The sequence below is a fragment of the Aspergillus ochraceoroseus genome (genome assembly GCF_002846915.1).
Source record: "Aspergillus ochraceoroseus IBT 24754 chromosome Unknown P175scaffold_1, whole genome shotgun sequence".
Lineage (NCBI taxonomy): Eukaryota > Fungi > Ascomycota > Eurotiomycetes > Eurotiales > Aspergillaceae > Aspergillus > Aspergillus ochraceoroseus.
In genome coordinates this window covers 2,012,064-2,037,878 of record NW_024468476.1, presented here as the reverse complement: position 1 = coordinate 2,037,878, position 25,815 = coordinate 2,012,064, and the positions used below count along the sequence as shown (strand labels likewise).

The following is a 25,815-nucleotide window of genomic DNA, read 5'->3' as shown; positions in this document are numbered from 1 at the left end:
AGGATGCGGAATCAATTTGGATCGTTTCTGTATCTGCCTCAGGATTCAGGCCTCTTCTCACATATTCAGAAAATCGGCCTGGATGCCTGGTTAATAAGAACCATCTAGTTACATATCCTGCTAAGAATAAGACAGAACCGCAATCTTGTAACAGTTAGTAAGTACATATGTGAAAGAGGATAAGTAAACCCTAAAGTTCTCTTCGTTGCGATTTCGCCGTTTCTACTACAATCTACCTAGCAATTTTCAAAAACAAATTACCACGCCCTACGAGATAACTACTACTAGTATAACTGCCGATTTTCGCATTACGAATCAAAGAATACAACCCGGGATGCAATATAAATACGTAAAGTAACTAGGGGCTAACCACTACCGAGGAAGTAGTCCCCACCTCCACTGGAGGCTTACCCCGGATCCCAATCCCAATCCCACCTGGTACTGGTAGGTATCAGGGTATCCATCCATACTCCAGCGGAAACTCCACTGGAGTCTCGAATGACGGTCGACCCGGAAAAGAAATATTCCCTCTATTCCGGAGAACTACCTACCTACCTAAGCTACGAGTAGTACAATCAGAACGCTAACATTGACTGAAACAGCAAGTGAGTGAGTGATACTCATAAATCCGTTCATTACCAAGTAACGTAACTAGGTGGTGGACTTATGTCTACTGCTGATAGCGAGAACCAGAACTAATCCCGTTGACGTGATAGCTCCTTAAGGATAATAGCAATTAATCAATCAAGAAGGTATCACTCATTCATTTCTGTACCGTTGTACCCAGGGGTTGCTCTATAGAAGAAAACAGAGAGAGGGAATGGAGTACCTAAGTTTCTTCAACTTCTAGTTTGTAGTGCCTATCTAAAAATTGATATAAACACGTCCTTCGCCTCGGAAAGAGAAGAGCTCACACGAGGGTACACTAGAACAGATTCACTAATATCGTATCATAGAGTGCCAATGAAACTGGCATCCCTCCTATCGCGATCATCGTATGATAAGTGTGACCCTCAACCTGAGGCATCCCACCCACAAACAACCAATCATCCACCACCAGCTGGAGCGGGGCTTCAACAACGGCGGGGTAGTGAAAAAACAACTTCTCTCCCCCCTCTCTTCGCCCTTTTCTGTTTTCATCTCACTTTCCTCTGCAAGAGTCGATCTCAGTCCCAAATCGTGGTAAGAATTTCCCCAGTTCCCGCTGTCTGCTGTCGGCGGTACGAGACCAGGCTAACCAACTTTTCGCGGACTAAAGCAACGCGCATCAACTTCTCATCTGCCTATCCCAAAGCTACCCATCTCAACGATAAGAGACCAAAATGGGCCACACTGCCTGTCCCTCCTGCGGCACCAGCATTGCTGGCGAGAGTAAGACCTGCAGCGCCTGTGGAAAGGTTTGCTCATCCTCACTGCTCGAAAGAGCTCGATGAACTGACTCATGTAGACCTGCCCCGTTTAAGCTCGAATCCTCGACCTGCGAGTAGTGAAACTGCGGCTGGCGTGAAATAGGTGCACCAGGAGTCGGAGACTGGAGAGATGCTTTTATTTCTGTGTGATCCGAAGTCGTGGACGATGAATGAGTGAATGAATAATGAATGATATCCTACCCGTCTAGACAATGTAGAGCGCGTAGTACCTTCAGACAATCTCCCTTGCATCCATTTCGTCGTTTAATCGTTGGTTCGATCTCTGCGAGCGCGCTATTTCCAGATCCGGTAAACCAGAGCTGTCCTCGCTTCGTCGCAGCTGGGTCTCACTATTTTCTCGTATGCGCGCGAGTCCCTTTTCCTCGTCACTCTCGTGGATATCCGGTGGCTCGGAGAAACGGTTGTTGAGAAACACCGAGTACCGCTGTGGATTTACTGTACTGTTGTTGGGCAACGGCTCATTCTCAGACAAGAGAACAACCTCCACCGGGTGGTCGTGAATACGTGGTACTTTGAATGCTCTGTAAAACACATAGAGGATGGGAACAGATAAGCCGTGGATGATGATAGAAAAGAGAACTAGCCAGTAGACAACTGTAGATTTCCGTCAGAAACAAACGCCAACATGATGATAGAGGGAGCACCCTACCTGGTATCATGGCATCGGTTAATTGGTTGATTTCTCTGTCACTTTCTCCGCGATCCGGAAACAGTCGTCGAGCGTATTCCACATATGCAATTGCTCCCACGCCTAGAACTCAAGGTCAGCATACCAAAGATGGAATGGGCTGGAATTAAGCATACCGATTGGACCGAAATGCCCCATAAACAAAGCTTCCTTCCAGTTGCTGCATATCCTTGGCATAAATCGATATCCAGCCATAATTGCAGGGATGCGTCGAAAGATGAGTATCAAAACTCCTAGCCCTAAAAGACGCGGATAAGTGATCCCGGTAGCTGTCGGCATGTGAAACTCCTGCCACGGCATAATCGCCCCCAGGTACATAAAGGTGGCGTAATTTAACAGAGTCTCCAACGACGTGTTGAATGAATCATGTCGTGCCTGGATCTCAGTATTGTATAGCCCATCCCAGTTCAGCATGCTTCCTGCTATGAAGCAGGCCAGGGTCTCGTCAGAGCCAAAACAGCCACAAGTACCAACAATAAACGTCCCGAGAGCCACAGGAATCAAGGTAAAACACTCATGGTCAATCCACTTCCTGTTTGAGTGTCAGTAACATGCTCCTTCGAAAAAGAGGGAGGCACTTGCCTCTTAGACGACATGTTTAGAACTTTCTGGCAAACAAAGCCGACAATTATCCCATATCCAGCCCCTAGGATGATCATGTAGAGGAAGCCTTCAACAAACCAATGCTTCAGCGCGGTGCCAGCACCCCCTCCAAAGCGGCCCCTATCAAGAGAACCTAGAAGATCTGGTTCTCCTTCTTCCAGGTCAAATTCTGCTAATACAATGGTGTTTACGGGCGCCTCTGCATATCGAAGCAGAGATACGCCGAGTAATAGAAAAGAAAACCCAAACCCATCATTCCCACCTGCCTCAGAGGATATAAATTCTCGGAGAGGTCGATGGACATAGTTGTCAGCGAAGGGGCCTTTTGCGATCGCCTGAGATAAAATCGGATCCGTGCACGTTACACATGAGCCAATTATGAGTGCTGCAAGCTGTAGTAAAAGGGTTTCATTAGGATATTCTCAATCACTAAGAGGAATAAAAACATACGAAAGAAATGTTTGGAATCATCAACATGATACAAGCAGATGTTACAATCCACCCGATAGTCATCAATGGTAACAAGCAGATAGTCATCTCCTTAAAACGTCGCTTTAGGTATTTCTTTGGCAGTTGATATCCAACTTTTACCAATTGAATTCCAATGACAAGTCGTGTCATAGCCTAGCTCCCGTCAGCTTGGAGTCTGGAACAAATGTTGTCTAGACGTACGTAAGAGATCGCACTTGTCGCGCTACCGCCGTCATTACTCCCCCAATGGTCAACAACAAGAAGCTTTGCGCCTAGGGGACCGAATGCAATGCCGATGAGGAAAGCGGGTACTAGATGGGAAAAGGTCAGCCGAAAGAAAAAAGACAATTGATGGCCATAGCATACATGCTTCGCCTAGATACCATCTTTGCTTGACTTTTAAGGATATAAATCCAATAATGAGAACATAGAAGCCTAAGAGATAGGGAATCGGTTAGCCTAAGAAGAGACAGACGAGATAGAAACCCCTCCCACACGATATGCACTCACTCGAGACCACAAGGATAACATTAAGATCGCTTAAATCGAGAATGGGGTGTAGCATCGTGCCGTAGGGAGGATTCTAGTCCTCCGCTGATAATAGCTACTCCAAGTTTGTGGTAGGAGGTAGCCCGGCCAATGTCCAACCCACGATCGAACAGCTCAGGTTTCTGCCAGAGGGTTCAAATAGTTGTCCATGGATAACAAGGGTGTCGAGACGCCAGGAAAGCATGTCCTCACCACCAGACGATTTGGAATGTAAAACGGTTTGGACAGCCACCGAGGGCCACACCAGCGGCGGCAGCTGGCCATGTATTATTACCCCTTGGCCCGTATCTCACGCGTAAAATCTCCCAAGAATATGTCGGTAGAGAGTGTGGGCCATTACACACGTACACACACACACCCACCCACACACCCTTGCAGGATCATTGTAAGCCCATACAAAGCTTGGCCAAGCCGATAGACAGTGATCGACGTGTCTGGCGCGGAAAGCCCCCTGAACGATGGTTTGGAGTACTTTCTGATTGGAAAGGGGCTGAAACTAGATGCCGGGAGGGGGAGTTTGAAGAGCTCAGCCATGAACGCATTTTTGCTGATCCCATAGTTCGGGACGTTGTTATCGAGCCTAACGCTGGTTTATTGGCAATAAAGGAGGAATGTGGCGGCTAGCCAAGCAGCATGGACCCAATAATATGGCCCCCAAAAGGGCCTGATGGAGTTCAATATTGAATGCACTTCCATATTCTTTTTTCTGGCTAGCGATAAGGTGAGTGGGAGAGCATGGTTCCTGTCACCCTTCTGGAGAATAGGCCAAAAATAAGGGGGGGTTCAGAAAGGGATGGTTATGAATATCCTCCCGGAATCCTAGCGAACAGTTTTGATTAGAACTCCTAGAATCTAAATGTAAGAGGTAATTGTGTAGAGTTGTAAGAAGTCCTGAGATCCATGGATGCAGTTTCAAGTTCCCAAAATTGTGGTTGGGTCACGATCGACGACTGGTGCCTAAGGCAGAAGGGAAGAGGATCCAGGGCATCATGATTTCACATGTTTTTGCTGGAATGGGAAGTTAGGGGGTGAGATCTCAAAGGATTGCGAGGGAAGAAGGAAAGTAAAAAGGCTGAGAAACTGGCGAGAATGCATGTACTCTGCTGTTCAATTGGGCGCAAACGGAGGAGAAATAAATTCTAAAGTATATATGTCCAGAGAAGAAAATGTAGTGAGGTCTAAGAATACGTCTTGACTCAACTATTATCAGGCAGAAAATCGACCAGGCTCCGATCAAGGAAATCAATATTAATTATGTACCCACGGGCTTCTGTCGTCTGTCTCCATCCGTCAATTTACACCTCCTTGTCCTCTCACATTCCCTAAGTGAGTTGGGCACAAGCTGGTCCAGGGACTGCAAAAGGTTTCGACAGTTCTGGCAAAGGAAAAGTGGCGGGAATATCGCCTTTCGTGCCAACCTGTACACGCACTCCAAGGAAAATTCATCAAAGCTGTTGGGCTGGTAATGGGTAGGGTATCGATTGTTTAGGCGGTCTTTCGCCACTGGCTCCACACGCCGATCAAACTACTGATTGTACCGGCGATACCAATAATTCCGTCGTCGAGAGATACAAGGCCAACGCCAGAAACGGGGATAGTCAGATCGAGGAGGTCGGAAATGAGTTGAAGACGAGCAGCAGCACGTTCCCTACAAGAAAGCTTTCGTTAGCATCTGGACTTGGCACCTCTTCGCAAACAGGTTTTCTGCACATACTTTTCAAGCTTCTTCGCCTCCACCACGCCCTCCCCCTCCTTCAGATCAAGGGTCTTCTCCTTCTGCTTCAACCTCCACAGGGTGTAGACACCAGCAAGGGCGCTGCAGGCCAGCCCGGAGATCCAGCAACGGTAAGAAGAATCTTGCATCCGCTTAGCGGCAGCGACTTTGCGGACTCCAATGGCATCAAACAAGATAATGCTGTCTAGGGACAGGTAGCCAGCATAACCGAGCTGACGACCGATGGCAAGGTAGCGGAGCACAGGGTCGACAGGGCCTTTGTTGTCAGCCGCAAGAGCAGCCGCCTTGAGGTGCTCAATGAACTTTCCAATCCTCAGAACCTTTCTTGTTGTTGCAAACTGCTTCTTGATCGCATTAAATGGGGCGATAGCGGACTCGGCTTGGTTGGTGCGGTACAGGTACCAGGCATAGAAGCGAGAGAAGTATTGGAGGGTACGGAGGAGCTTGTCACGACCGACTATGGTATCCTGTTAGCAGACAAATCCAGGTACACAAAAACCTGTCTGCATCACAAAGAAGCTCCCAGTTTCGGGCCATTCCTTCCACACGACCCCCTCCTTCCCTTCGCGCCGGGGGAGAAGCACCAACAGAAATCATCATAAGAGAGGATCACACGTACGGGTAGTAGCAGCAAAGCGCAGGTAGTGCGCCAAAGCCGGGTGGTAAACCAAAGCGTCTGCGACCATTTTTGGCTATTATTCACTAGAAGCGCGAGAATCTTCTTGTCGTTGGTCAATGGGAAAATCGAGATCCGCGAGTCAGGCGGCACACAGTTGATAAACTCAAGTTAATGACAGGCCAGCTGGCAGAGACAGGATCAGATAGGATAAGTGGATGTGGTTTGGTATGGATTAATATGGGATAAAAGAACACCCCGAAGAATAGATAAGATGGAGAAAAAAAGGACGAGGGGGGGGGGGAATGAAAAGCAATAGATGGATCGGTAAATGACGGCTTCGGGAGGTTTGGTCGACTCTGGAGTCACTCTGGACCTCGGTTGTAGTGGAGTTATTGTAGTCTTCGCTCTGGTCGGGAATTTCACCCGTGATTGAGTATTTACTATTTAGTAATAAAGCACGCGATTCTCTTTAGTTATATGTATGTATATTGTTCTATAAAAGGAATCACATAGCATATTTTGCCAGGTTGACCTGCAAATCTGAAATCATACCTTATCATAGTTAACTAGTTAATCGTAGGTAGTTGAGTAATAAGATCACGTAATTCATCACATATTCTACTTTCTTTCTATATCATAGAGTGATTACTTTATATTTCTGTTTTATTATATAATCTGACATAATTCAGTAATACCTGGATAGTCTTTTCTAGTGATTTTCGAGATTCTTCATTTTCAACAATAAGATCTCAGTGGTATAGATGTGGGATGGAATGTCAAACACCACATCCAGTGAGTGCCAATTACCTGTATACACTATACAGTCAAAAGCTTTGAATTGTAAAAGTATGTACTGCAAGATGAGAATCAAATTATCCTTCCACGCAATATGGCTCTCAACTGGAGTGATCGGAAAGGGACCAGGAGCCGTCCGGGATTAAATCGGCAATATTTCGGTCTGCATTGGGGAACCTGTTAGGCCTCAGGGTAACTAAACGGGTGGACGATTAAAAAGCACCTAGTAACTAACTAACTAGTTAACTACTCTGTAGATCACTAGTTAAATACCTACTTACTAGGCACAGAGTAGGTAACTCGTTTTCCAGATTCTCCAATTACAAAGAAAGTCGTGATTGTACTGTACGTCCTTCTTCAAATGCGTGACCAACCTAGTAATAGCCGATCTATGTCCTCCTCTGTCAAATGGTCCCCAGCTCTACCCAAGATTCTGTTCCCGTTCTGTTTAGCATCTGCAGCTTCAGTCGCGTTGCCTAGCTCCTCACAGATATGAGAAAGCTTGAAATATGTCCTGCTTATCTCGAGAAGGCTCGACGAACTCTCGTTCCACAGTGTTACAGCCCGTAGGTATGAATGCCTGAGGTCGTTTAGTTGGTGGGTGTGGGGAGGGTTTTTAGACCGTAGATTGAGAAATCACTTACTTGGATTCTTCAAACTGTCCCAGACATCTCTGCGTGTCCCCTATCTGGTCGTGGAATTCCGCCACCCGAAAGTCTTCTCCGGTAGTATCGATAAGTAACTTTATAGCCCGTTGGTGCATGTCGAGGCTTTCGGCGTAGCGCCCCTGATGGCGAAATACAACTCCTAAAAGCCTCTGGGCATAGGCAGCTCTAGTCCAGGTCACTTAGTTTGAATAACGGGCGTTTTTGAGGGTAATGCGGTGACTGGATTTACTCACTTATAAGGTTCGGAAACAGCAGCTCGCTCCTTTCCCGGTTGTCCTTGTAAGTACGACTCAAGGACTTGTTCGGCTTCCGTGGATTTGCCCGTGAGGAGAAGGCCATAGGCCTTGTTGATATACGCAAATGCGACGTATTCCGGGACAGGCAATGTCCCATATAGATGGATGGCGAGATTGGCGTGCGAGATAGATCCTTCATAGTCACAGGTACCAAGAGAAAGAACAGCCATGATGTTGTGAGCCTGTGGCAAGCGCCATCCTTTAGGATCATGTTCGGAAATCAGGGAGAGATACTGCTTAGCAAAAGGGAGGGCAGTTTTAGGGTCGTTCTCCATATTTCCAAGCTCTGCACGGCAGTAGCATATATCCGCAAATGTAATTCTTGTTTGCTGGGGAGCGAGCTTGCAGACTTCTTCTGCCAAATCGAAAAAGGGTGGAGATTGTTTAAACAGTCCACGCTCAACATAGTACCTACAGCCAGCGATAAATTAGCATTCTTGCTCATTGTCTGAGTCAGTTCCAAAACCACCTACCACCCAGCCTCCATTAACAATCTGGCAAGTTTTGCGGCCGTATTCGGTTCTATAGTTACATCTCTCGCGCCCTTGTATACCTCGCCCAGGTAGGTGACATGCGCAATAACAGGCTCGCATTTCGGCCAGCGCGTTGGTTCCCAGTCAAACTCGCTAAAATGCCACGCCCGGTAAAGAAGCTGGCATACAATGTCGAATACTAAGACAAAATGGTCTTGCGACATTTGTAAGCGGTTCGTATCTTGGATGATGCGGTGGGTTGTGAGCTCCTCGGTGTCGACATTTCGCGAAAGAAGCGAGGAACCGGTAAGCTCACTTCGCGCGAGCAAGAACGAGTCAAGTGAATTCGGATAATGCGACAGCGATGCGGCCGTCTCTCCTACATCAGTTAGGAGGGACTCCTGGATTTGGTCTGGGTCCATAAAGGATATAACATCAAATAGACGAGCGGCAGGAGGGTGTAGATCGTCCAAGGACCACACAGTCGCTATTGTCCTGGGTGCCATCCCTGAAGCGGGAGCTCCAATCACCGTTTTATTGAAACTTTGCCGCATCTCTGCTTGCTCATAGTATCTGATGAATTCTTTCAATGACATGTTCCGTCGTTTGATCGTCTTGGCCATTTGATTGATCGCTAGAGGAATATAGCTTAGTCTCTTCACGATGGCAGCAGACAATTCATAATCCTTCGGTTTGGAGTACCCCGTTAGGGTGCGCACCAAAGAGAGCGCATCTTCGTGGTTAAAGGGGTTCAGCTCAATACCAGCATCGGACTGGAAGTATGTTTGAGATTTTGCAAGTGGATCGCGGCTTGTCACCAATATTGCGCCACCTCCAGAGATGGGCCAGTAGTCACGTAAAATGGACAGCTCATCCGCATTGTCGAATATCAATAGCCACTTGGGGGTACTGCTCGCTGGGGGGCTGAGTTTGGCACCATCTTGTATTTGGTGTGTAGGGTATGATAGCCATTCCAAAACCAGGTCCCGACTAACCACTTGATCACCACTATTATCCTCTAATCCAAGCTTGAGCGCAATATCTGCGAAAGATTTGGCCAATTTCCCTGTATCGCTGGCCTGGATCCAAAATATAGCATCAAACTCCTTCCGCGCTTTGCATTCGTAGGCGAAAGTGACAGCCACCTGTGTTTTGCCCATCCCACCGGCCCCATAGATAGCAAATGTCCGTAAGCCGGACAATGGCCCAAAGCGGCCCAATTCGTTCGTGGAGCAAAGAGCAGACCTAACCTGCTGTAGCACGTCTTCCCTGCCGCAGAATTCGGGGACTGGGGTATGGGGCCCCATGATATAGCTGGGGAGCTTCAACCGTTTGGCAATACCAGTGACAGGCTTTCCGGGTATTAGTTCATATCCAGATCTATCTGAAGAACTAGCTACAGTGTTTATATTCGATATCCCGAACGACGTTTGAACAGACAGCTGTTTGACTATAGAACGTTAGCAACGTCACGTCACGGATTGCATACTTTAGGGGATTTTGTACATCGCTCTTCGTCCTCATGGGCATTCGAAACACTCCAGGCAGGCGTGCTTTGCGTGACTACATCGAAAGGTTAGCGTTGGCGAGTTGACATTTCGTAGGAATTCTAGTCGCACCTGTGATAGCAATAGGGGAGTCTGGGGTACGACCAGGCCCTGCTAGGGTTAAGAACTCGGATAATTGGGAGTAAAAAGGACTTCCAGGGAGGACGTTGCACAATGCTCCATGTGTTGAATCCGTTTTAACCACCTTCTCATGTCTTAGCTTTGTACGAGCGAGGGACTCTTTTACCAGCTGTTTGCTATTAGCGCTCAGGGTACATATACATGTTAACATATCCATCCACAACTTACAATTTGTCGCTTAAACAGGGCCCCTTTCACTTTTGTCGGCTTGCCTTCGATAACAGACAGAATATCAAGGTCTAGGTCCGATTCATCGAAGCTCTTCGAAATATTGGCCACTGTAGCTATACTGTCCTGCGCATGTTGCATGGCTTTCTTTGGTAAGGCCATATACTCCTTCAACAGCGTTGACAAGTTTGGCCAGTCATGAATTTCACCAAATTTAGGATGCGGACATCCCAAAAAAACAACCCCAGAGAGTGCTCGAAAGAGCTTTCCGAACTCTGGTTTATGAAATTCATCGTATATTCTTCTGATCGCCTAAGTTGGATGTCAGAGAGACATTCGATTGTACCTTTCAACAGTGACCATACATACTTTCTTCACAATGAGACCACCCAAACCATGGCATATGAAAATTAGAGAACGCAGTTGAGTCTAAATTGCTGTTAACCTCAGCCGCCTCTCAATTTCTTGAGTGCTCAAGGCATGAGTGCGTTGGGGGGTTATCATATTTCACCTTCTGTACAAGTTCCAAGAGGGATTCGGCCAGAACATCACCCTTGCGAGCGAAATACTGCCAAATAAACTGGTCATTTGGCTTGCTATGGCGAAACTCAAGTACATAGGAGTTTTCTAAGATAGAAGGCAGAAGACTTTTCAACCAGCATGCCGACGACCCATCCAACCAAGTCGTCTCTGCCTTTGTCCCTACTTCTGGCACCACGGCAACACTTGGATTCGTTAGGAGAGTCTGACATACAATCTGGTACGCGGGCGACTTACCACGACACACCTCCTTCGATTGTGGACGTCGCTGGAAAAATACAGGTAAAGGAATTTGCACTCTTGGAAGATGCCATCACAGACCTTTTCCTCGTTGGATTGGATTTCTGTTTGCGATGCTAGGTGGTACACCGTGCCTTATGGACACAGCTAAGCGCCGCAAGGCTGTCACAGACTTCATGCGGAATGCATGCACTGCCAGCATAATTTCTAGTAAGCAGTGGCAGGCTGACACTAGCTGGCTAGTTCAATACCTAACGATAACCGCCAGCCTATCGATCTTATATACCTGCTCCCGCGTACGGATACAGAAAGTACTCCAGAATTGGTGATTGTCTCCCTCTGTCGAAGAACTTGACAACGATCAAAATGGACCCAAGTATTTTGGGAATATTACACAAAAGACTTATTTCTTGGAGATTCCCATCAGTAAGGTCCAATGAAGTAATAACACAGCAATCAAAGGCACCTTCAGCCTGTCTTGAGACCAACCCAATGAAGGCAGACAGCGCAAGGCTAGATCTGCACCTCAGCCTCCACCCCTCATGAGCCCACTCGCCAACTCCTGGACATGGCGGCTATTGAAAACACTCATGCTGTCACTCGTAAGTATATTGTGCTACCATGTGGTTCTCAATCAAGGGGCTTTCGATTTAGCTAACTGTGCTGGCAGCGTCTTGATCCGGCACTATGTCCCAGACGCCGTCGACTCTGGGGGAAAAGGAGAATACAAAGCAACCGACTGACTACATTCGGGCAGTTAGACAGCATGCTGCAAGGGAGCTGCGGACGTCTCTGCATCCTGGTGTAAATCACAGGCATCTCGCCAAGTTTCTGCAACAAACCGGGCGCCAGGCTCCCAAGCCGCATTTGACACAGCAGCCGAAATTCAGCTACGCTGTAATACACGATCTCACATACAACCATGGAGACCATCGCCGCGTCGTTTCTTTCGACAGTGATTCCGGCCTCGATGGCTTCTTCAGTCATCCATACCCCGGAACTGGCTCTGGCCATCTAGTGTTCTTACACGGATACCCGTCGCCGCAGTGGTTGGGCGTTGTCGGCGCACGGTACGGGGTAGATCCTGAATTCTTTCATCGCCTTCTGAATCAAGCACCCAGCGGCGAGTTCTACGATACACCGGCCTTGCCGTCAGCTTCAAGAAATATTATCACCGTGCCAATTACTTCCATCGGCCAACACCTTGGCTCTTCCTTGCCGAGATCAGAAGCACCTAACTCTCTCGTGGCGTATTTCCGGGGCTTGGGGGTCAGATTCAATGTTGGGGAATCTATCGTGAGAGATTTCTCTCTCCATGATCAGGAGCACTTCTCTATTGTACAAAACATTCAAATATGCGTGATCCCAAGGAGATCGAGTGGATGGAGCGGTACGTAACCGCCTTTGATCCCGTCATGATCTGTAACTTTACCTTAATTTACATTCTGATGGGTCTCTATGGCTAGCAATCATTTACCTCGATAATGGGCGTCCCATCGACAGCGGACCTCCGGGCCCATGGTCAATGCTATCCACCTCCCTGCATAGCGATGTCTTCTTGCCCGTGATTCAGTGCAAGCCTAAGCTCGGCCTCGCAAAGCATCCTCTCTGGGCCTCCGTACCTAACACACACCTATCCGGGCCAGCACAGAACTCGCGTTTCACGCAGAGCCAATCACTCCTCCCACATGAATCATATGGACGGTTTCTTTCCGACCGGTTGATGAATTCCGATGCTTTCTATGCATTAAGCGAGATTTTCTCGTTTGCCGCGTCTGCAGAAAACCAGCTCTTCAATCTTCTCAACTCCAAGCTAGTATTCGGCAGCAAATACACTGGGAGTATGCTGTCCTCTTTAACGGGCTTAACTTACCACAAAAATATCCTTGAAGCACATATTGAGCAACTCCAAGAAATGGTCGCCATCATTGAGCGTCGTGGGGACTCGAAATGGCCAACGATTTTGGCCCCAACGCCCCGCCCAACAGATGGGAATGTCCAGCCTCACCCAGACCCGTTAGCTTACCAGGAGATCCAAAGTACCGCGGCTCGTCTGCTGGATGATTATAAATACCTGCTTCGCCGGGGCCAAGCTATCTCTCGTAGATATCAAGAGGCTATCGACCACCTCCGCAATAACGCTATGCTTGAAGAATCGAAGAAGGGCATCGAGCAGGCCCAAGGAGTGGGCCGCCTCACTCTGCTCGCTTTTCTCTTCCTCCCGCTCGGATTCACAACCTCGTTCTTCAGCATGAGTTTCAGAGAACTGGACACTGGCTTAAGTATTTGGATCTGGTTTGCCGTCTCAGTTCCTGCTTTCTTTCTGACCCTTCTCTTGTGTTACTGGAGCGAAGTTTGGGGTACCATTTGTCGACTTCAGAAGGGCCCCCGTGATTCTAGTACTAGTTGGAAGAAATCTACCGTATAATACTATTTCCAATTATGCACTACCCGGGTTGCACAAGTAGTAAAAACCGAAACTTGATAATCGGGGCCTCTATGGGGTCAGGTTATAGTAGTAGCAAGTAGTAAAGTCCATTTCTGGAAGCAAAGCAACCACGAATTTGTCTCCCACAGTTGCCAACCTCCAATCCTCTCAATCACACAATCAACTTCTACGCGCTGAAATAGACACCTGCATGAATAGTGCCAACCTGAAGGAATCGCCACTTTGACCTCCAAACCAGCCGCTTCTTTCCAGAGCCACGTCAGACGGGGATTGTCCGTACCCCGCTTCTTCTATACAAGTATCTGATAAGCCATGGTGAGGAGGGGATCACTAGTTAGGTAGTGGCATTTTATCACTACTGCTGGGCTGAGAAAAGTTGAAAGACCGTTGTCCCCGTATCGCCATTATAAAAGGCCCATCCAGTCATATCTAGGAGTAACAAGTATGTTTGTTCTACCTTGCTACTAAGAACACCCTCTAACTCTTCCCCCAAGGACTACGACCACTTGGTTACCTTTTTTATTCCCCCTCTTGGAGCCACCCGCATATACTTTGGTAAGAATATCCCCTCTCTAACCAACTTGACGTTCCTCCATCTATATATATATATATATACTTGGTTCAGGGCTAATATACCCGACTCAGAATCCACATTATGGTCGACTCGTCCGTCCCTAGCTCAAACCTGAGCCAGCCATGGAAGAAGAATTGGCCTCAAGGCTTCCATGAGATTTCTGGCCTCCACAACACCGAGCGTATGCCTTCTAACCGTGCTAGTAACGGTGGTGGTGGTGGTGGTGGTGGTGGACCCGTTCCAGGTCCCCAAGGTGGGAAGGGAGCCTCCCCATTTGCCTGTGCAATGGTGGATGGCACTAAAGTGATGAGATTGGATGACAAGGAGGTTTTTAGACGTGCAGTCTAAGCACACAGATGGAGACTACTATGTTTTACTGTGCCGGGTCAAGATGGCTATCCATACTCGTGAATCACACACATTCTCTAAATGTCCAAGGTCAATATATCACCAAGGCTCTAAGCTCAATGCTCTCTCTACCAGCTTCGTCATGCGGATACATGGGATGGCGGAATGCCCCGTGAAGCACTAAACCCAGTGTCAGCGCAAACTACACATTCTCAGCTATTGGCAAGGCAAGGCGATTGTCCTACCAGTCCCATGGACTTTTGAATCCGCGGATTTAAACACAAGCACCTCATCGGTTGACTGGCCACTTAGGTAGTACCACCGCTGGTTTGGGTTGTAATGGACTTGGTAGCTCTCGAGGACATCGTCCGCGTAAACTTCATCGAAAGCAATCATATCCGACTCATCGACGGTCTGAGCATCGCAAAGTGCCAGTGGCCAATTCTTCACAGGTCCTCGGAGGGGCTTCCAGACGCTAATACTATTAGTGAGAGCAAGCAACTCGGCAGCATAAGATCGTCCGACATACTTCAAGGCCTGGTATCGGCGTGTCTTTATAAGATCTGCAATCTTTTCACCACCGACTTGGCCCATGAGTTTGGTGACCTCATAAAGTGTATAGTCTGGATTATTTAATCTGTCAGTCACCACCTAGGGGGCTATCAAGGTAATAAGCGACGTACGTAGTAGGTAAGCACTAACCTCCATGCACCTGGGTAGCTGGTTGCCCATATCCGTTCCTTAGATTAGAGCCGTCTTCGCTGGAAGTTTCGTCACTTTTCCGAATCTCCATTTCTTAGCTGGAGCTGGGATAGCGAGGAGCCGGGCCTGTTAGAGCAAAGACTCACCACGCACTCGTGGAAAAACACAACACTCGCGCCCAGTGTGTGAAGCAGGTAATAACGAATCTCCTCAGCATAGACAGTCTTGAGTTTCTCTTCGTCGAAAAATTCCTCATACCTCAGTTTCGATTGAAGTCTAGTCACCTGGAAGCCTTCCCTGTCCAAGGAGAGTGAGGGGACCAGGGGTCTCATGTCATAGATGGGGACATTCGGCACAATGGAGGCATTGAAGTTCGCCCGGGGCATGCCCTCGGGTGGAATGCATCGAATTTCATAGGGTTTCTGGATCTTGTCTTGCTCATTTGGTTCTTTAAATTTCAGGCCCGCGTGTATTACTGGGACGGCATTCAGAAAGTCTTTCCTGACGACAGTAAATGTCCGGAATTGAGTTGTTGATGAAGCCATAGCTAGAAGAGACGTAACAGCAGACAATTGATCGAACTTAGAGGCTTATTTTAACAAGAGAATAAAAGAGAAAAAGCAAGGGAAACTAACGGAGTTCATGGGCTAATACATTATCTATACTAGTACTCTGTACTATACATACTTGGACGGGCACCAGCGGTAGTCGCAACTGAAAGGAGCCATGTCCACCCGAAAACCCCTCTTGGAAACATTTCGATCCACAGCAAGGTACTAATGAGTATCGAATGATAACGCCATTTTGGAAGGAGACCTGCGTTTCCCCTCACTCTAGCCCGAATAAAGGATGAGGCCCTCGGAGAGTGCCTGGCGGCGTAGAATGGCACCTAGCCCTGGTCTGGAGTGGTCCCTGTAGAATGCTAAGTCAGGCCAACCCTTGGATGCGTAAAACCGGTGTTATTGACAAGTCCCTTGTGAAGCTTGAACAGCAAGTCAAGCCTAGAGTAGCAAATAATTGATCAAAAGACTTATACATAGGCGGTTCACCTTAGTATAAGGCACATGTCCCTACGCCTAAAAACCTAGGCTTTCAGGCCACTCACACAGCGAGGCCCTGGCAGAGAAATCGAATCCTATACCGGTTTGCCAGCCAATTCGAAGAATTATATTATTTTCCAAATGTTATCCCTTCAATCTTCTATGATCTTCTATGTCAGTGGAGCGAGTTCTTTGGAACTCAAGCCACACGATGTCGGACCCGGAAAAACTTTCGGCCAGCTGAGCTTGGGTCAGCTCCCTGCCAGACATCCAACCCGACATGATGTTATCTGCCTCGATCATAATCCATCCACGCATCTCCCTGATATCCCCTTCCTCAATCCCGCACACCCCCATCCTATTGAGTTTAGCTTCTCTCAGCTAGTTGGCCTTCTATCTGAACCCCCCTTCAACCCCCAACTCGCCAGCATGGGGTCCGATCCACAGTACATCAAGTACCCCGAACTCACTCTCGCCCAACATGTCTTCAACCTCTCAAATCCAGCATGTTCCCAAGCAGTTCGACAGTCCTCACTCAAGACGCTCCAAGATTCTATCCTGGAGAAAAAGATGGCTCCTCTCTACCGACATCTCGCCCACCCTGTCGAAGGCATCCTGAACCACTCTGCCGAAGGAGCTTCCCAGCAACCGCGTTCATCAAGCGCCGGCAAGCCACTCAGCACACTTGCATCGCGGAGATTGTCACAGAAGATAGATTTCCCGTGGGACGAATCTTTGTATCAGTCATTACTGGAAGAGAACCGAAAGGAGCTGGAGACCTGCCAGAAGGAAGAAGACGAGGCAGAAGAAGCGGCCGGGGAGACAGAAGTCCAGGCCGCCCGCGGGAAGCGTGCTGAATTCTGGGCGCGAGTGGGAGATAAGGTATGGTGTAAACATATACAGACACCCGCAGCACTCTCGGGATAATGGCGTTCACTTGGAGATTAGCAAGCTGACCATAAACGTCATTTAGGATAAAGCGATCGAGTCACACGAGGCCCTCCTAGAAAAGACGACATTCCTTGGAACCAAGATAGACCTAGTGCTTGCCATGATCCGAATCGGGCTTTTCTTCGGCGACAGTCTGTTTGTTAAGAAGAATATTGAGCGGGCGGATACTCTGGTAGAGACTGGCGGCGACTGGGACCGGAGAAATCGCCTGAAGGCATACAAGGGCATGCACCTCCTCACTATTCGATCTTACAGCACCGCCGCTCCTCTGCTTCTTGACAGCTTGTCCACCTTTACGAGCTACGAACTATGCAGCTACTCTGCTTTGGTCATTTATTCCGTTCTTACCGGCTCTCTATCCCTCAAGCGCGTTGACTTCAAGGCCAAGGTAGTGGATGCTCCTGAGATTAAGGCTATTCTTGGATCTGGCGAGGACCGATTGGCTGCTCTTACTGGCGAAATTTCTTCCGGTCCTGGTGCCCAAGACGCAGAAATGAAGGATGCTTCCGCTTCGGGTACTAAAACCGCAGTCAACTTGACTGCCTTCAGTGGTCACTCTGGCGTCCAGGCCGAGGCCGAAGCGCCAGTGGACTTCGCCCCTCTATCCAACCTGGTCAGCAGCTTGTACAACGGCAACTACCGGTCATTTTTCCTAGCTCTTGCAGCTGTAGAGGATAATTTCTTGACCCAGGACCGATACCTCTACGAACACCGCGCTTGGTTTGTGCGTGAAATGAGGCTCCGTGCTTACCAGCAACTTCTCCAGAGTTACCGGGTTGTCGGACTGAACAGCATGGCCAATGACTTTGGAGTCACTGTGGACTTCTTGGACCGGTAAGCTCACCCCCCCCGATTAGGATGGCGAATTGGAGCGGCAAGGGTTAACTGACCAATGCAGGGATCTTGCCAAATTTATCGCAAGCAACCGAATTGCATGCACCATTGACCGGGTCAACGGTATCATCGAGACCAACCGACCGGACGACAAGAATAAGCAGTATGCCGATGTGGTGAAGCACGGTGACGCCCTCATCACCAAGCTGCAGAAGTACGGCCAAGCGGTACGTCTGCGTGGAAGCGAGCGAAGCTAGGTGGACAAACGAACAGAGGAAAGAAATGATGATATCTTTGCATCGGACGCTCTCCCCTGACTCGTCCATTGAAGCCAATCTATGAGATTTGTGATTTTACCGATATATTCCTTTGAACCATTGTCTAGAGTAAAAGCAAGCGCGGAGGTTGCTGTATCATACGACGCTTAATGACAGACCCAGCATGCCCTGGACTCCTTGGGTTCTTGATCTGGTGACGACCTAACAGCGGGCGAAAGTGCACCGATTCGATTGTAGGCGTCCCTCGTTCTGCAGTCGGCGTAGTTCTCGTAGTTTCAGGTGTGAGATAACGCTGTCAGACCGATTGACGACCCCATGGGAAGTTGGAATGGGGAAGATCGTAATCGAATTTAGATCGGGGGCCCTTTTTTCTCGTGTTTCACCAATGAAGTAGGACGAAATATCCCCGTTCAACAATAAAGCGCGATATTCGGGAAGGGCCGGGGGGGAGCTCCTGTGAAGGTGGATCAGTTCACGTACGAGGCGGCTGTGCAGGAAATACAGAGTTACAGACAGGCACTTACTTGCAAAGCCCAGGGTCATCTGCAAATCATCACCTTTCCTGCTGGGATGATCATGCCATCCGTCTTAGATTCATCGTTTCATTAATCCTGGGACAAGAACTAATGAACCATCCAACCACTCACAACACTCTTGGATGCAACTGGCGTGGCTGACTCAGCGCGGATGCTCGGTGGCGCCGGTGCCGACCTCCAATTTTCGTATTTTTCGCATCTCCCCTCCTGAGTCCCTTGATCGTCAACGAGGCAGCGCATTCGCAGACCCCCCAATCTTACTCGTCCCGTCGATTTGTCTACAACCCCGCGCCCTACCCCCACGGTGGAGAAGGTCTGATTACGCCATTGGCTGCTATCTTCTACCTATTGTAGGATAACAGTCATCGCGTTCCCGTGGAAGCCGTTACTATGACCTGGCAGTTTGGGATCGCACGTATGCGGGCACCGCTACGATGCCCAACAATTCCGCGGTCGAATATCCCTCGGGTTGCGCGGGGGCAGACTCGTCTCCTCCAGCCTCGCGCGTTCTCCAAAGCCGCAGCCCCCTTTGGTCCGGGGAGCTTCAAGGCATCGTCAGGTAAGGTCTCCGGGAATCGCACCCAGCCCCCATTTCAGCCCGACGGGCTTGCTACTCTCCTTTCATTTATTACGTTTGATGGCATCCTCCGATCCCCAGAGCTAGAATCTGGGCGGAGCCCACCTGGGTGGTCTCCAACCCGTGACCTTATTTATGAGCGATTTTGCGCCAAGCTGTTGAGTCACCGGCTATTTGAATTAGTTACACATGAATCTGCATGACCTTCCGGAACATCTTCACCTGAAAAAAATTCACACCTTAATACGCTTTCGCAGACTAACGCCTTCTTGGTGGACACAGAATTGACCATGGAGACCCAGACAACAGTAGTATCCTATACCGCACGACGCACATTGTCGACCACGCCTGTCCGCTGCCTAAACGTGGAAAACATCAACCCCTATGTCAAGGCCGCCAAGTATGCCGTGCGTGGTGAGCTTGCCGTCAAGGCAGAGGAATACCGTGTGAGGCTCGCCAACGGAGACAAGTCCCTGCCCTTTGACAGCGTCATCTTCGCCAACATCGGCAATCCGCAGCAGCTGGATCAGAAACCCATTACCTTCTTCCGTCAAGTCCTCAGTCTCCTTGAAAACCCGCTACTACTGGAAAATAAGGAAGTCCTCCGCACCTCCTTTGGTTATCAACCAGATGTGATCGAGCGCGCGGAGCAGCTCCTCGGCGAAGTCCAAAGCGTGGGTGCATACAGTCACAGTCAAGGAGCCCCTCTTATCCGAGACAGCGTTGCCAAGTTTATCCAGGACCGTGATGGATTCGCTGCTGACCGTCATTCGATCTTCCTAACGGGTGGTGCGTCGTCAGGTGTGAACACCCTTCTAAATGTTATTTGCAACGGCCCCAATGCCGGTGTCCTGGTCCCTATCCCTCAGTATCCGCTGTACACCGCTACTCTATCCCTCTTGAACGCAAAGTGCGTCCCTTACTACTTGGAGGAGCACAAGGCCTGGGGTACTGACGTGGCCGCCATGCACAAATCTGTGCAGGAAGCGAAGGCTGCCGGTATCGACATCCGTGCTATTGTGGTGATCAACCCTGGGAACCCTACTGGCGCGTCCCTGAGCCCGGAGGATATTAAGAGCGTCATTGACATTGCTGCTGAAGAGAATCTGGTGGTTATCGCGGACGAAGTTTACCAGACAAACGTGTTCATTGGAGAATTCACATCCTTCAAGAAGAGGCTCCGCGAGCTGCAGCACCAGGTGCCCGTCAAGTACGACAATGTTGAGCTGGTCTCCCTCCACAGTGTGTCCAAGGGTATGGTTGGTGAATGTGGTCACCGTGGTGGGTACTTTGAGCTCGTCGGATTTGATCCCGCTGTGGCTGCTGAGATCTACAAATTCATCAGTATTATGCTCTGTCCTCCTGTCATAGGCCAGTGTCTGGTTGAGCTGATGGTCAACCCCCCCAAGAACGGTGAGCCCAGCTTCGAGCTTTACCAGAAGGAGTACAATGGCATTCGGGATGGGCTGCAAAAGCGCGCCTTTGCCCTGTACGAAGCCTTCCAGCGCATGGAGGGTGTTGAATGCCAAGAGCCTCAGGTCAGTTTCTTTTTCCAATGTTCCTCCCCCAAAGCCTTCGCTAATATTCTCTGTCGCAGGGTGCCATGTACCTCTTCCCCACCATCACACTGCCCCCCAAGGCCGTTGAAGCTGCTGCTGCTGAAAACCGTGTTGCCGACGAGTTCTACTGCCTGCGCCTTCTCGACGCCACTGGCGTCTGCGTCGTTCCGGGCTCTGGATTCGGCCAGAAAGAAAACACACTCCACTTCCGTACCACGTTCTTGGCCCCCGGAACGGACTGGGTGGAGCGTATTGTGAAGTTCCACTCGGAGTTCATGGCTCAATACAAATGAAAGAGAACAATAATGATGTCGATAACAATGAAAAATACCCATCCGGACATACTACGATACCATATAGCTCCTGCGCTAGCGCGTGGTAAATAACAAATGCAGGAGCTTTGCAGATATCATAGACCTGGTTGTACTACATGCATCCTGCAATGCTCTCCACCTCTTCCAGTGTGGGCTGAATAGTTTCATTTTTGTGAGAGTTAAGGCGGGGATATACAGTACATTGAATGACTATAACGAATGACACTCTAGCATACTGCTCTTACTAGTTAACCTAAGAATTTTCCTAGTCCTCGGTTCGATAATCGGCTTCCTTGCTCAGTGCCAGTGTTGGGATAGCAGACTTCCTCCTCTCTCTCTCTCTCTCTCTCTCTTTCTCTAACGTTGTACTCTATCTCAGGTTGAGGAGAGTTGTAGCAAATAGTGTACAGAGGCCTAAAGGACATCAAGAGGGTCATTCGTTTGTTTTCAATATCAGTTTCCACCACATGTATTTGGCAAGTATATATATTAAATAATATATATGTATGTATGTATATCTTAGGATACATCTCAGACAGGCCTGAAAATAGGCAGGTAGTATGTAATATAATTCCCCCAGTTAACAACCAGTAGTCAGGACTACTAATATATGTAGATTATTATATTTTTTAGTGTTCAGTAAAATGCATAGAGATATGAAGAAGAATCTATAGTTATACAACAACCCGCTGATGAGATCAGAAACCAGCAAGGATTGTACTGTACTCCGTAACTCGGCACCAAATTCCGAAAAAAAAAAAAAAAAAAAAAAAAAACCCCGAACTCCGACACCAAATTACATTTACATTTACATTTTACAATATACAAAACAAAACAACGTCTACTAATTTAGGTACTTACAAAGTTACAAGGTAGCTGGCTGGTAAGTAGGCTCCCATTCGTAGATATGGCATTCCTCGACTCCGTAATTCATCCCTTCCATACCAAAGTAGGTAAGTAAGTAAGTATTCGTTAACAGTAACCCACACCCCCCCTTTTTTTTTTTTTTTAATTTCGAAAAAAAAAAAAAACTAAACGAAAGCCAAGTCCCAACAAGCCTTGGACGGGCAAAAGCTTGTCTTTTATCCCTTGCAGGGGAAAAAAAAAGGTGAGATGGCTACCCTAGGCCCTAGGGGTTTATCTATGTATATGCAGTGTGGGATCGGCGTGGGTTCTTTTTTTTTTTTTTTTTTTTTTTTCTTTTTCTTTGTGTGTGTGTGTGTGTGTGTTTCTTTCGTATGAGTATAGATAGATAGGTATTCAAATATTTATTATTACCTCACATATAATAATATGCAGAGTACGGAGTACATATACATATCTATACATACATACATATATATTTATATCTGGACTGGGATTGATAACTCTCTGATACCAGAAGTAAATATTTATTTATTTATTTATTCAGATTCAGATATCGTATAGTAGGTCTACTATTATTATCACTATTCTCCGACGTAAAGAAAGAAACCACTCATCAATAAGGTAGATATCAGTCTGTACACTACTAACTAGTACGTAGTACTTACTTACTCCCGTACAGAGTACAACCCCTTTGGAAGCTAGAGGAACTATCTCCTAGGTAAGGTCTACCGAGTTTAACTAGTAGTACTTGAAAAAAGTCGCTGATGTATTTGATACACATACCATACCGGATTAGTCTTAGGGTCTCAGAAACCAATACTGACAAGATAACCGGCATTATACCATGGAAAAATATACCGAATCCAGGGGCAGGGGTTGGGAACAAAGGGGAAGAGCAGATGTTTGAAAAATACGTCGGCTTTATCAATTGAATGCTATAGGATTGTCACTATGGACTGGGCTAATGGAACAAAAAGGTAAATCAGGCATTTATCATCATCTCTCATCAAAGTCGTGCAGACGCTATGGAGGTGGTGGTAAAGGTGCCACAAATAAACCGCAGATGTTTGAGCAAAGATCAGAACCCCGTCAGGTGAGTGGTGCTATTGTACCCATGGAGGTGCGAAGAAGGTGTTGGTATCGTCCAATGGCGCGGTGTTGGGATCAAACAGCGTCGTAGGCCAAATGGGATCCGTCGCAGACGTGGTTATTGACAGGCTCGTGCTGGGGCTGGTCATGGCTTTGAAGACTTGCGGATCAGGCATGGCATAGGCATCTTGGGATGGCAGAGGTTTGGACTCCATCCCCATGCTAACCTGCAACTGATGCTCGAGAACGGCCGTAGATTCATTAGCAGATTTAAGGAAATCGTCAATGTTGATGGACTCCAGATTGTTCGAGGATAGTAGCTGCGCTTGAGGAAGCCCGATAAACGAGGACGCCGAGCTGACCCGGTAATGGTCGATATCGGATCCCTCGCTCACACTATGCATGTCGTGCAGATCGTTGCCCGTGGTTCCCATATTGGGGAGAGGTGCGAAGTCTTCCACTTCCGAGATGTCCCCCGACGACGACGGCGCTGGGAATCCAGGCCCCATGGAGTTGTAGTCAAAGCTTGCATAAGAAGGAGGTTGTGTGCTGGTAGGAGCGAGGTCCGAGTAAAGAGGAAAGCTTGACCAATCCACAGGGGGAGCGCTGAAACCGGCGGAGCCCAGAGGCATATCATTATCCGGGGACGTGAAGTAAGACTCGTTGTACGTATCTGGGTACGGCATGCCATGGACAGGCGACGTGTTCATTGTAGCAAAGGAAGAAAATGAGGAGACATCGAGAGGGGGGACGCTGGTTACAATCTGCGCAAGCGCTGTCTTTCCCATGGACAGGGAAATCGGTTCGGGAACGCCAGCGCCGGTCGGCTCCTCCATCGGCTGGGATTGAGAGAACAGGGGCGAGAGGTCGAGTGGGGGGACAGAGGTTGGAACATCTCCCGCAGGAGCAACGGGAACATTCTCCGGAGACCCATGTTCGGACTTGACACGACGGTGAAGCCCAAAGGTACGTGGCGGTTCGGGAAGTGGTTGGTTTGCCAGCGATTCGCCCATGTAAGGGAGATGATCCATCGACCGGCGGGCCACGTCAGACGTACCATGGACGGTATGAGATCGAGGGATCGTGTAGGGCAGACCACACTTGTGAGCCATGTCATTGTGTTTGTGAGCGGGTTTGTGGTGGCCGTCCCGGAAAATGGTCAGTGCGCCTTCCGACGTTGTCGACGTCAGCTGGGGTTTTTTGGCTTGATCGGACAGGAGGGCAGTCGGGGGCGGGGGGAGGCCAGTTTCCGGTACGGGATCCAGATGGGGTTCCTTCTTCAGCGCACAGGTACAGCGCTGTCCATGAGTGCAGCCACATCTCGGACGGGAGTCCTCTGTAATCTCTATATCAGAAACAATGAACTAGGATGCCATTTCTATCATGCTCACGCTTCAGATCCCGCTTATCAGCAGCGTTGGGATCTAGATCATTCTTGTGGCTATTCTTCTTCTTGTCACCACACTCGCACTTTGTGTGGGTTGTCCGTGACTTGCGTAGGCCGCGACAGTGAGGGCATTGGGAGACTGGGCGGCCTTTTTTATTAATATGGGTCAGGGGGCGGTCTGTCATGCGATCAGTCAGTAACAATAAGGAGAGTGGATAGAGTGACAATTAAGAAGAGTCAACGACTTACCACTATGGTGACAGCTGCTGACACGGTGACCTCGGACGCAAGCTTCACAAGCCCACTTCTCGCCATCGATAAGCATCGCCGCGGTTACTGGTACGGGCACATGCGATGATTCGCGATGAATAGAGGGGAGAGCGAGACTGGGAGTGTTTGAGAGATCAACAGAGACTGGTTCTCTGAGGTGACTATTTTCAGGGGGGGGGTATCTTTTCTTATAACAGAGACAATCCCAATGGGAAAGCTCGTTAAGAGAGAATGAAAAGAGCCGTCAAGGCGAGAATTGGGGGGTATAAGTGTGGTGGTCCGTCTACGGGACCGAGCCAGCGGGAACCAAAGAGGAACTCCAAGAAAGCAGGGGTATCTTGAACGAATATCCCAGAAACGCCGTTATACGTTATAACAAGGCCAGATCGCGACTGCGGGCAGTGTTCCAGAGCCAATACGGTTATAAAAATTGGCGAAGCGACCGCGACCAAGTATGAGAGGAACACAGTCGGTCTATGAGGGCAGCCAAAAAAAAAAAAAAAAAAAGCCAAGCCAAAGCCAAAAAGAGATCAATTGTAGAGGAAAGGGGGGGCCAAAGCCTACGCACCGTTTGGCGCCGGCCGTGAGACAGGACACCAAATACCGGCTGTGGCGGCCAAAATAAAGGGAAAAGCGATCGATCTGGAGGCAGAGTTGCGAGAGTAACCCTGTGAAAAGGAAGGGAAGAGAAGGAGAAGAAAAGAAAAGGGAAGAGAAAAGCGGGAGGGGAGCGGGAAGTGGAAGAAGTAATAAGAAGAGTTGGAGGGGGGAATAATTCGGGCGACCGCAAGGAGGTTGTTACTATACAGCCAACTGTATTTTATCAAAACCAGTAATTATCATTTATCTACTGGACATATATATATTCATATTCAGATCTACTATTCTAACACTAAGTCAAAATACTGCTTACCATACCCACAAAGACATACATGTCAGGACACTTTCTTCTTGGAATTTATTCCTAAGTATAGGTAAGTAGATGAACTCGGCTTGGAAGATTTGGCTTCTTATGACGAACCCTGGCCGAGGATCGGTTGCCTAGCCCCTGGATCTACAGCTGCGCATTCCATGTCA

General features: G+C 48.5%; 11 protein-coding genes across 11 annotated transcripts; 4 read left to right on the top strand and 7 right to left on the bottom strand.

Annotated features, from left to right (window-relative positions):
* Positions 1–1,576: 1,576 nt before the first annotated feature.
* P175DRAFT_029814 (putative plasma membrane antiporter) lies at positions 1,577–3,917 on the bottom strand. Its single transcript, XM_040892805.1, has 8 exons — positions 3,703–3,917; positions 3,559–3,627; positions 3,394–3,503; positions 3,172–3,345; positions 2,701–3,113; positions 2,235–2,650; positions 2,080–2,181; positions 1,577–2,024 (listed from the first exon to the last, which is right to left on the bottom strand). The coding sequence occupies exons 1-8, from the start codon at positions 3,755–3,757 to the stop codon at positions 1,642–1,644; spliced, it is 1,722 nt and encodes a 573-aa protein (XP_040755750.1). The 5' UTR covers positions 3,758–3,917; the 3' UTR covers positions 1,577–1,641.
* Positions 3,918–5,226: 1,309 nt separating this feature from the next.
* P175DRAFT_0489479 (PEX11 family protein) lies at positions 5,227–6,162 on the bottom strand (the record flags this gene model as incomplete). Its single annotated transcript, XM_040895740.1, has 3 exons — positions 5,227–5,389; positions 5,456–5,933; positions 6,096–6,162. The coding sequence occupies 3 exons, from the start codon at positions 6,160–6,162 to the stop codon at positions 5,227–5,229; spliced, it is 708 nt and encodes a 235-aa protein (XP_040755749.1).
* Positions 6,163–6,753: 591 nt separating this feature from the next.
* Positions 6,754–7,899, bottom strand: P175DRAFT_0497473 (uncharacterized protein). The gene is made up of 2 exons (XM_040896291.1): positions 7,535–7,899; positions 6,754–7,470 (listed from the first exon to the last, which is right to left on the bottom strand). The coding sequence occupies exons 1-2, from the start codon at positions 7,651–7,653 to the stop codon at positions 7,248–7,250; spliced, it is 342 nt and encodes a 113-aa protein (XP_040755748.1). The 5' UTR covers positions 7,654–7,899; the 3' UTR covers positions 6,754–7,247.
* P175DRAFT_029696 (uncharacterized protein) lies at positions 7,412–10,622 on the bottom strand. Its single transcript, XM_040892798.1, has 6 exons — positions 10,553–10,622; positions 10,184–10,495; positions 9,947–10,124; positions 9,834–9,890; positions 8,328–9,777; positions 7,412–8,265 (listed from the first exon to the last, which is right to left on the bottom strand). Exons 2-6 carry the CDS (start codon positions 10,343–10,345, stop codon positions 7,788–7,790), a joined length of 2,325 nt encoding a protein of 774 aa, XP_040755747.1. The 5' UTR covers positions 10,346–10,495; positions 10,553–10,622; the 3' UTR covers positions 7,412–7,787.
* Positions 10,623–11,482: 860 nt separating this feature from the next.
* P175DRAFT_0520282 (uncharacterized protein) lies at positions 11,483–13,416 on the top strand. Its single transcript, XM_040899146.1, has 3 exons — positions 11,483–11,565; positions 11,634–12,353; positions 12,430–13,416. Exons 2-3 carry the CDS (start codon positions 11,651–11,653, stop codon positions 13,389–13,391), a joined length of 1,665 nt encoding a protein of 554 aa, XP_040755746.1. The 5' UTR covers positions 11,483–11,565; positions 11,634–11,650; the 3' UTR covers positions 13,392–13,416.
* Positions 13,417–13,760: 344 nt separating this feature from the next.
* P175DRAFT_0497471 (uncharacterized protein) lies at positions 13,761–14,460 on the top strand. Its single transcript, XM_040896290.1, has 3 exons — positions 13,761–13,849; positions 13,894–13,967; positions 14,058–14,460. Exon 3 carries the CDS (start codon positions 14,068–14,070, stop codon positions 14,332–14,334), a length of 267 nt encoding a protein of 88 aa, XP_040755745.1. The 5' UTR covers positions 13,761–13,849; positions 13,894–13,967; positions 14,058–14,067; the 3' UTR covers positions 14,335–14,460.
* Positions 14,426–15,793, bottom strand: P175DRAFT_0527815 (uncharacterized protein; the record flags this gene model as incomplete). The annotated part of the gene is made up of 6 exons (XM_040899559.1): positions 14,426–14,514; positions 14,580–14,809; positions 14,864–14,957; positions 15,037–15,121; positions 15,183–15,583; positions 15,724–15,793. The coding sequence occupies 6 exons, from the start codon at positions 15,791–15,793 to the stop codon at positions 14,426–14,428; spliced, it is 969 nt and encodes a 322-aa protein (XP_040755744.1).
* A 712-nt stretch (positions 15,794–16,505) lies between these two features.
* P175DRAFT_0506022 (proteasome regulatory particle lid subunit RPN7) lies at positions 16,506–18,118 on the top strand (the record flags this gene model as incomplete). Its single annotated transcript, XM_040898157.1, has 3 exons — positions 16,506–16,958; positions 17,050–17,861; positions 17,926–18,118. The coding sequence occupies 3 exons, from the start codon at positions 16,506–16,508 to the stop codon at positions 18,116–18,118; spliced, it is 1,458 nt and encodes a 485-aa protein (XP_040755743.1).
* A 708-nt stretch (positions 18,119–18,826) lies between these two features.
* Positions 18,827–21,104, top strand: P175DRAFT_0527812 (putative alanine aminotransferase; the record flags this gene model as incomplete). The annotated part of the gene is made up of 5 exons (XM_040899558.1): positions 18,827–18,861; positions 18,922–18,988; positions 19,030–19,414; positions 19,535–20,790; positions 20,850–21,104. The coding sequence occupies 5 exons, from the start codon at positions 18,827–18,829 to the stop codon at positions 21,102–21,104; spliced, it is 1,998 nt and encodes a 665-aa protein (XP_040755742.1).
* Positions 21,105–23,095: 1,991 nt separating this feature from the next.
* P175DRAFT_0489473 (copper fist DNA-binding domain-containing protein) lies at positions 23,096–24,793 on the bottom strand (the record flags this gene model as incomplete). The annotated part of the gene is made up of 3 exons (XM_040895739.1): positions 23,096–24,417; positions 24,473–24,646; positions 24,718–24,793. The coding sequence occupies 3 exons, from the start codon at positions 24,791–24,793 to the stop codon at positions 23,096–23,098; spliced, it is 1,572 nt and encodes a 523-aa protein (XP_040755741.1).
* Positions 24,794–24,959: 166 nt separating this feature from the next.
* On the bottom strand, positions 24,960–25,811 carry P175DRAFT_0527810 (uncharacterized protein; the record flags this gene model as incomplete). Its single annotated transcript, XM_040899557.1, has 3 exons — positions 24,960–25,212; positions 25,307–25,406; positions 25,760–25,811. The coding sequence occupies 3 exons, from the start codon at positions 25,809–25,811 to the stop codon at positions 24,960–24,962; spliced, it is 405 nt and encodes a 134-aa protein (XP_040755740.1).
* Positions 25,812–25,815: the final 4 nt, after the last annotated feature.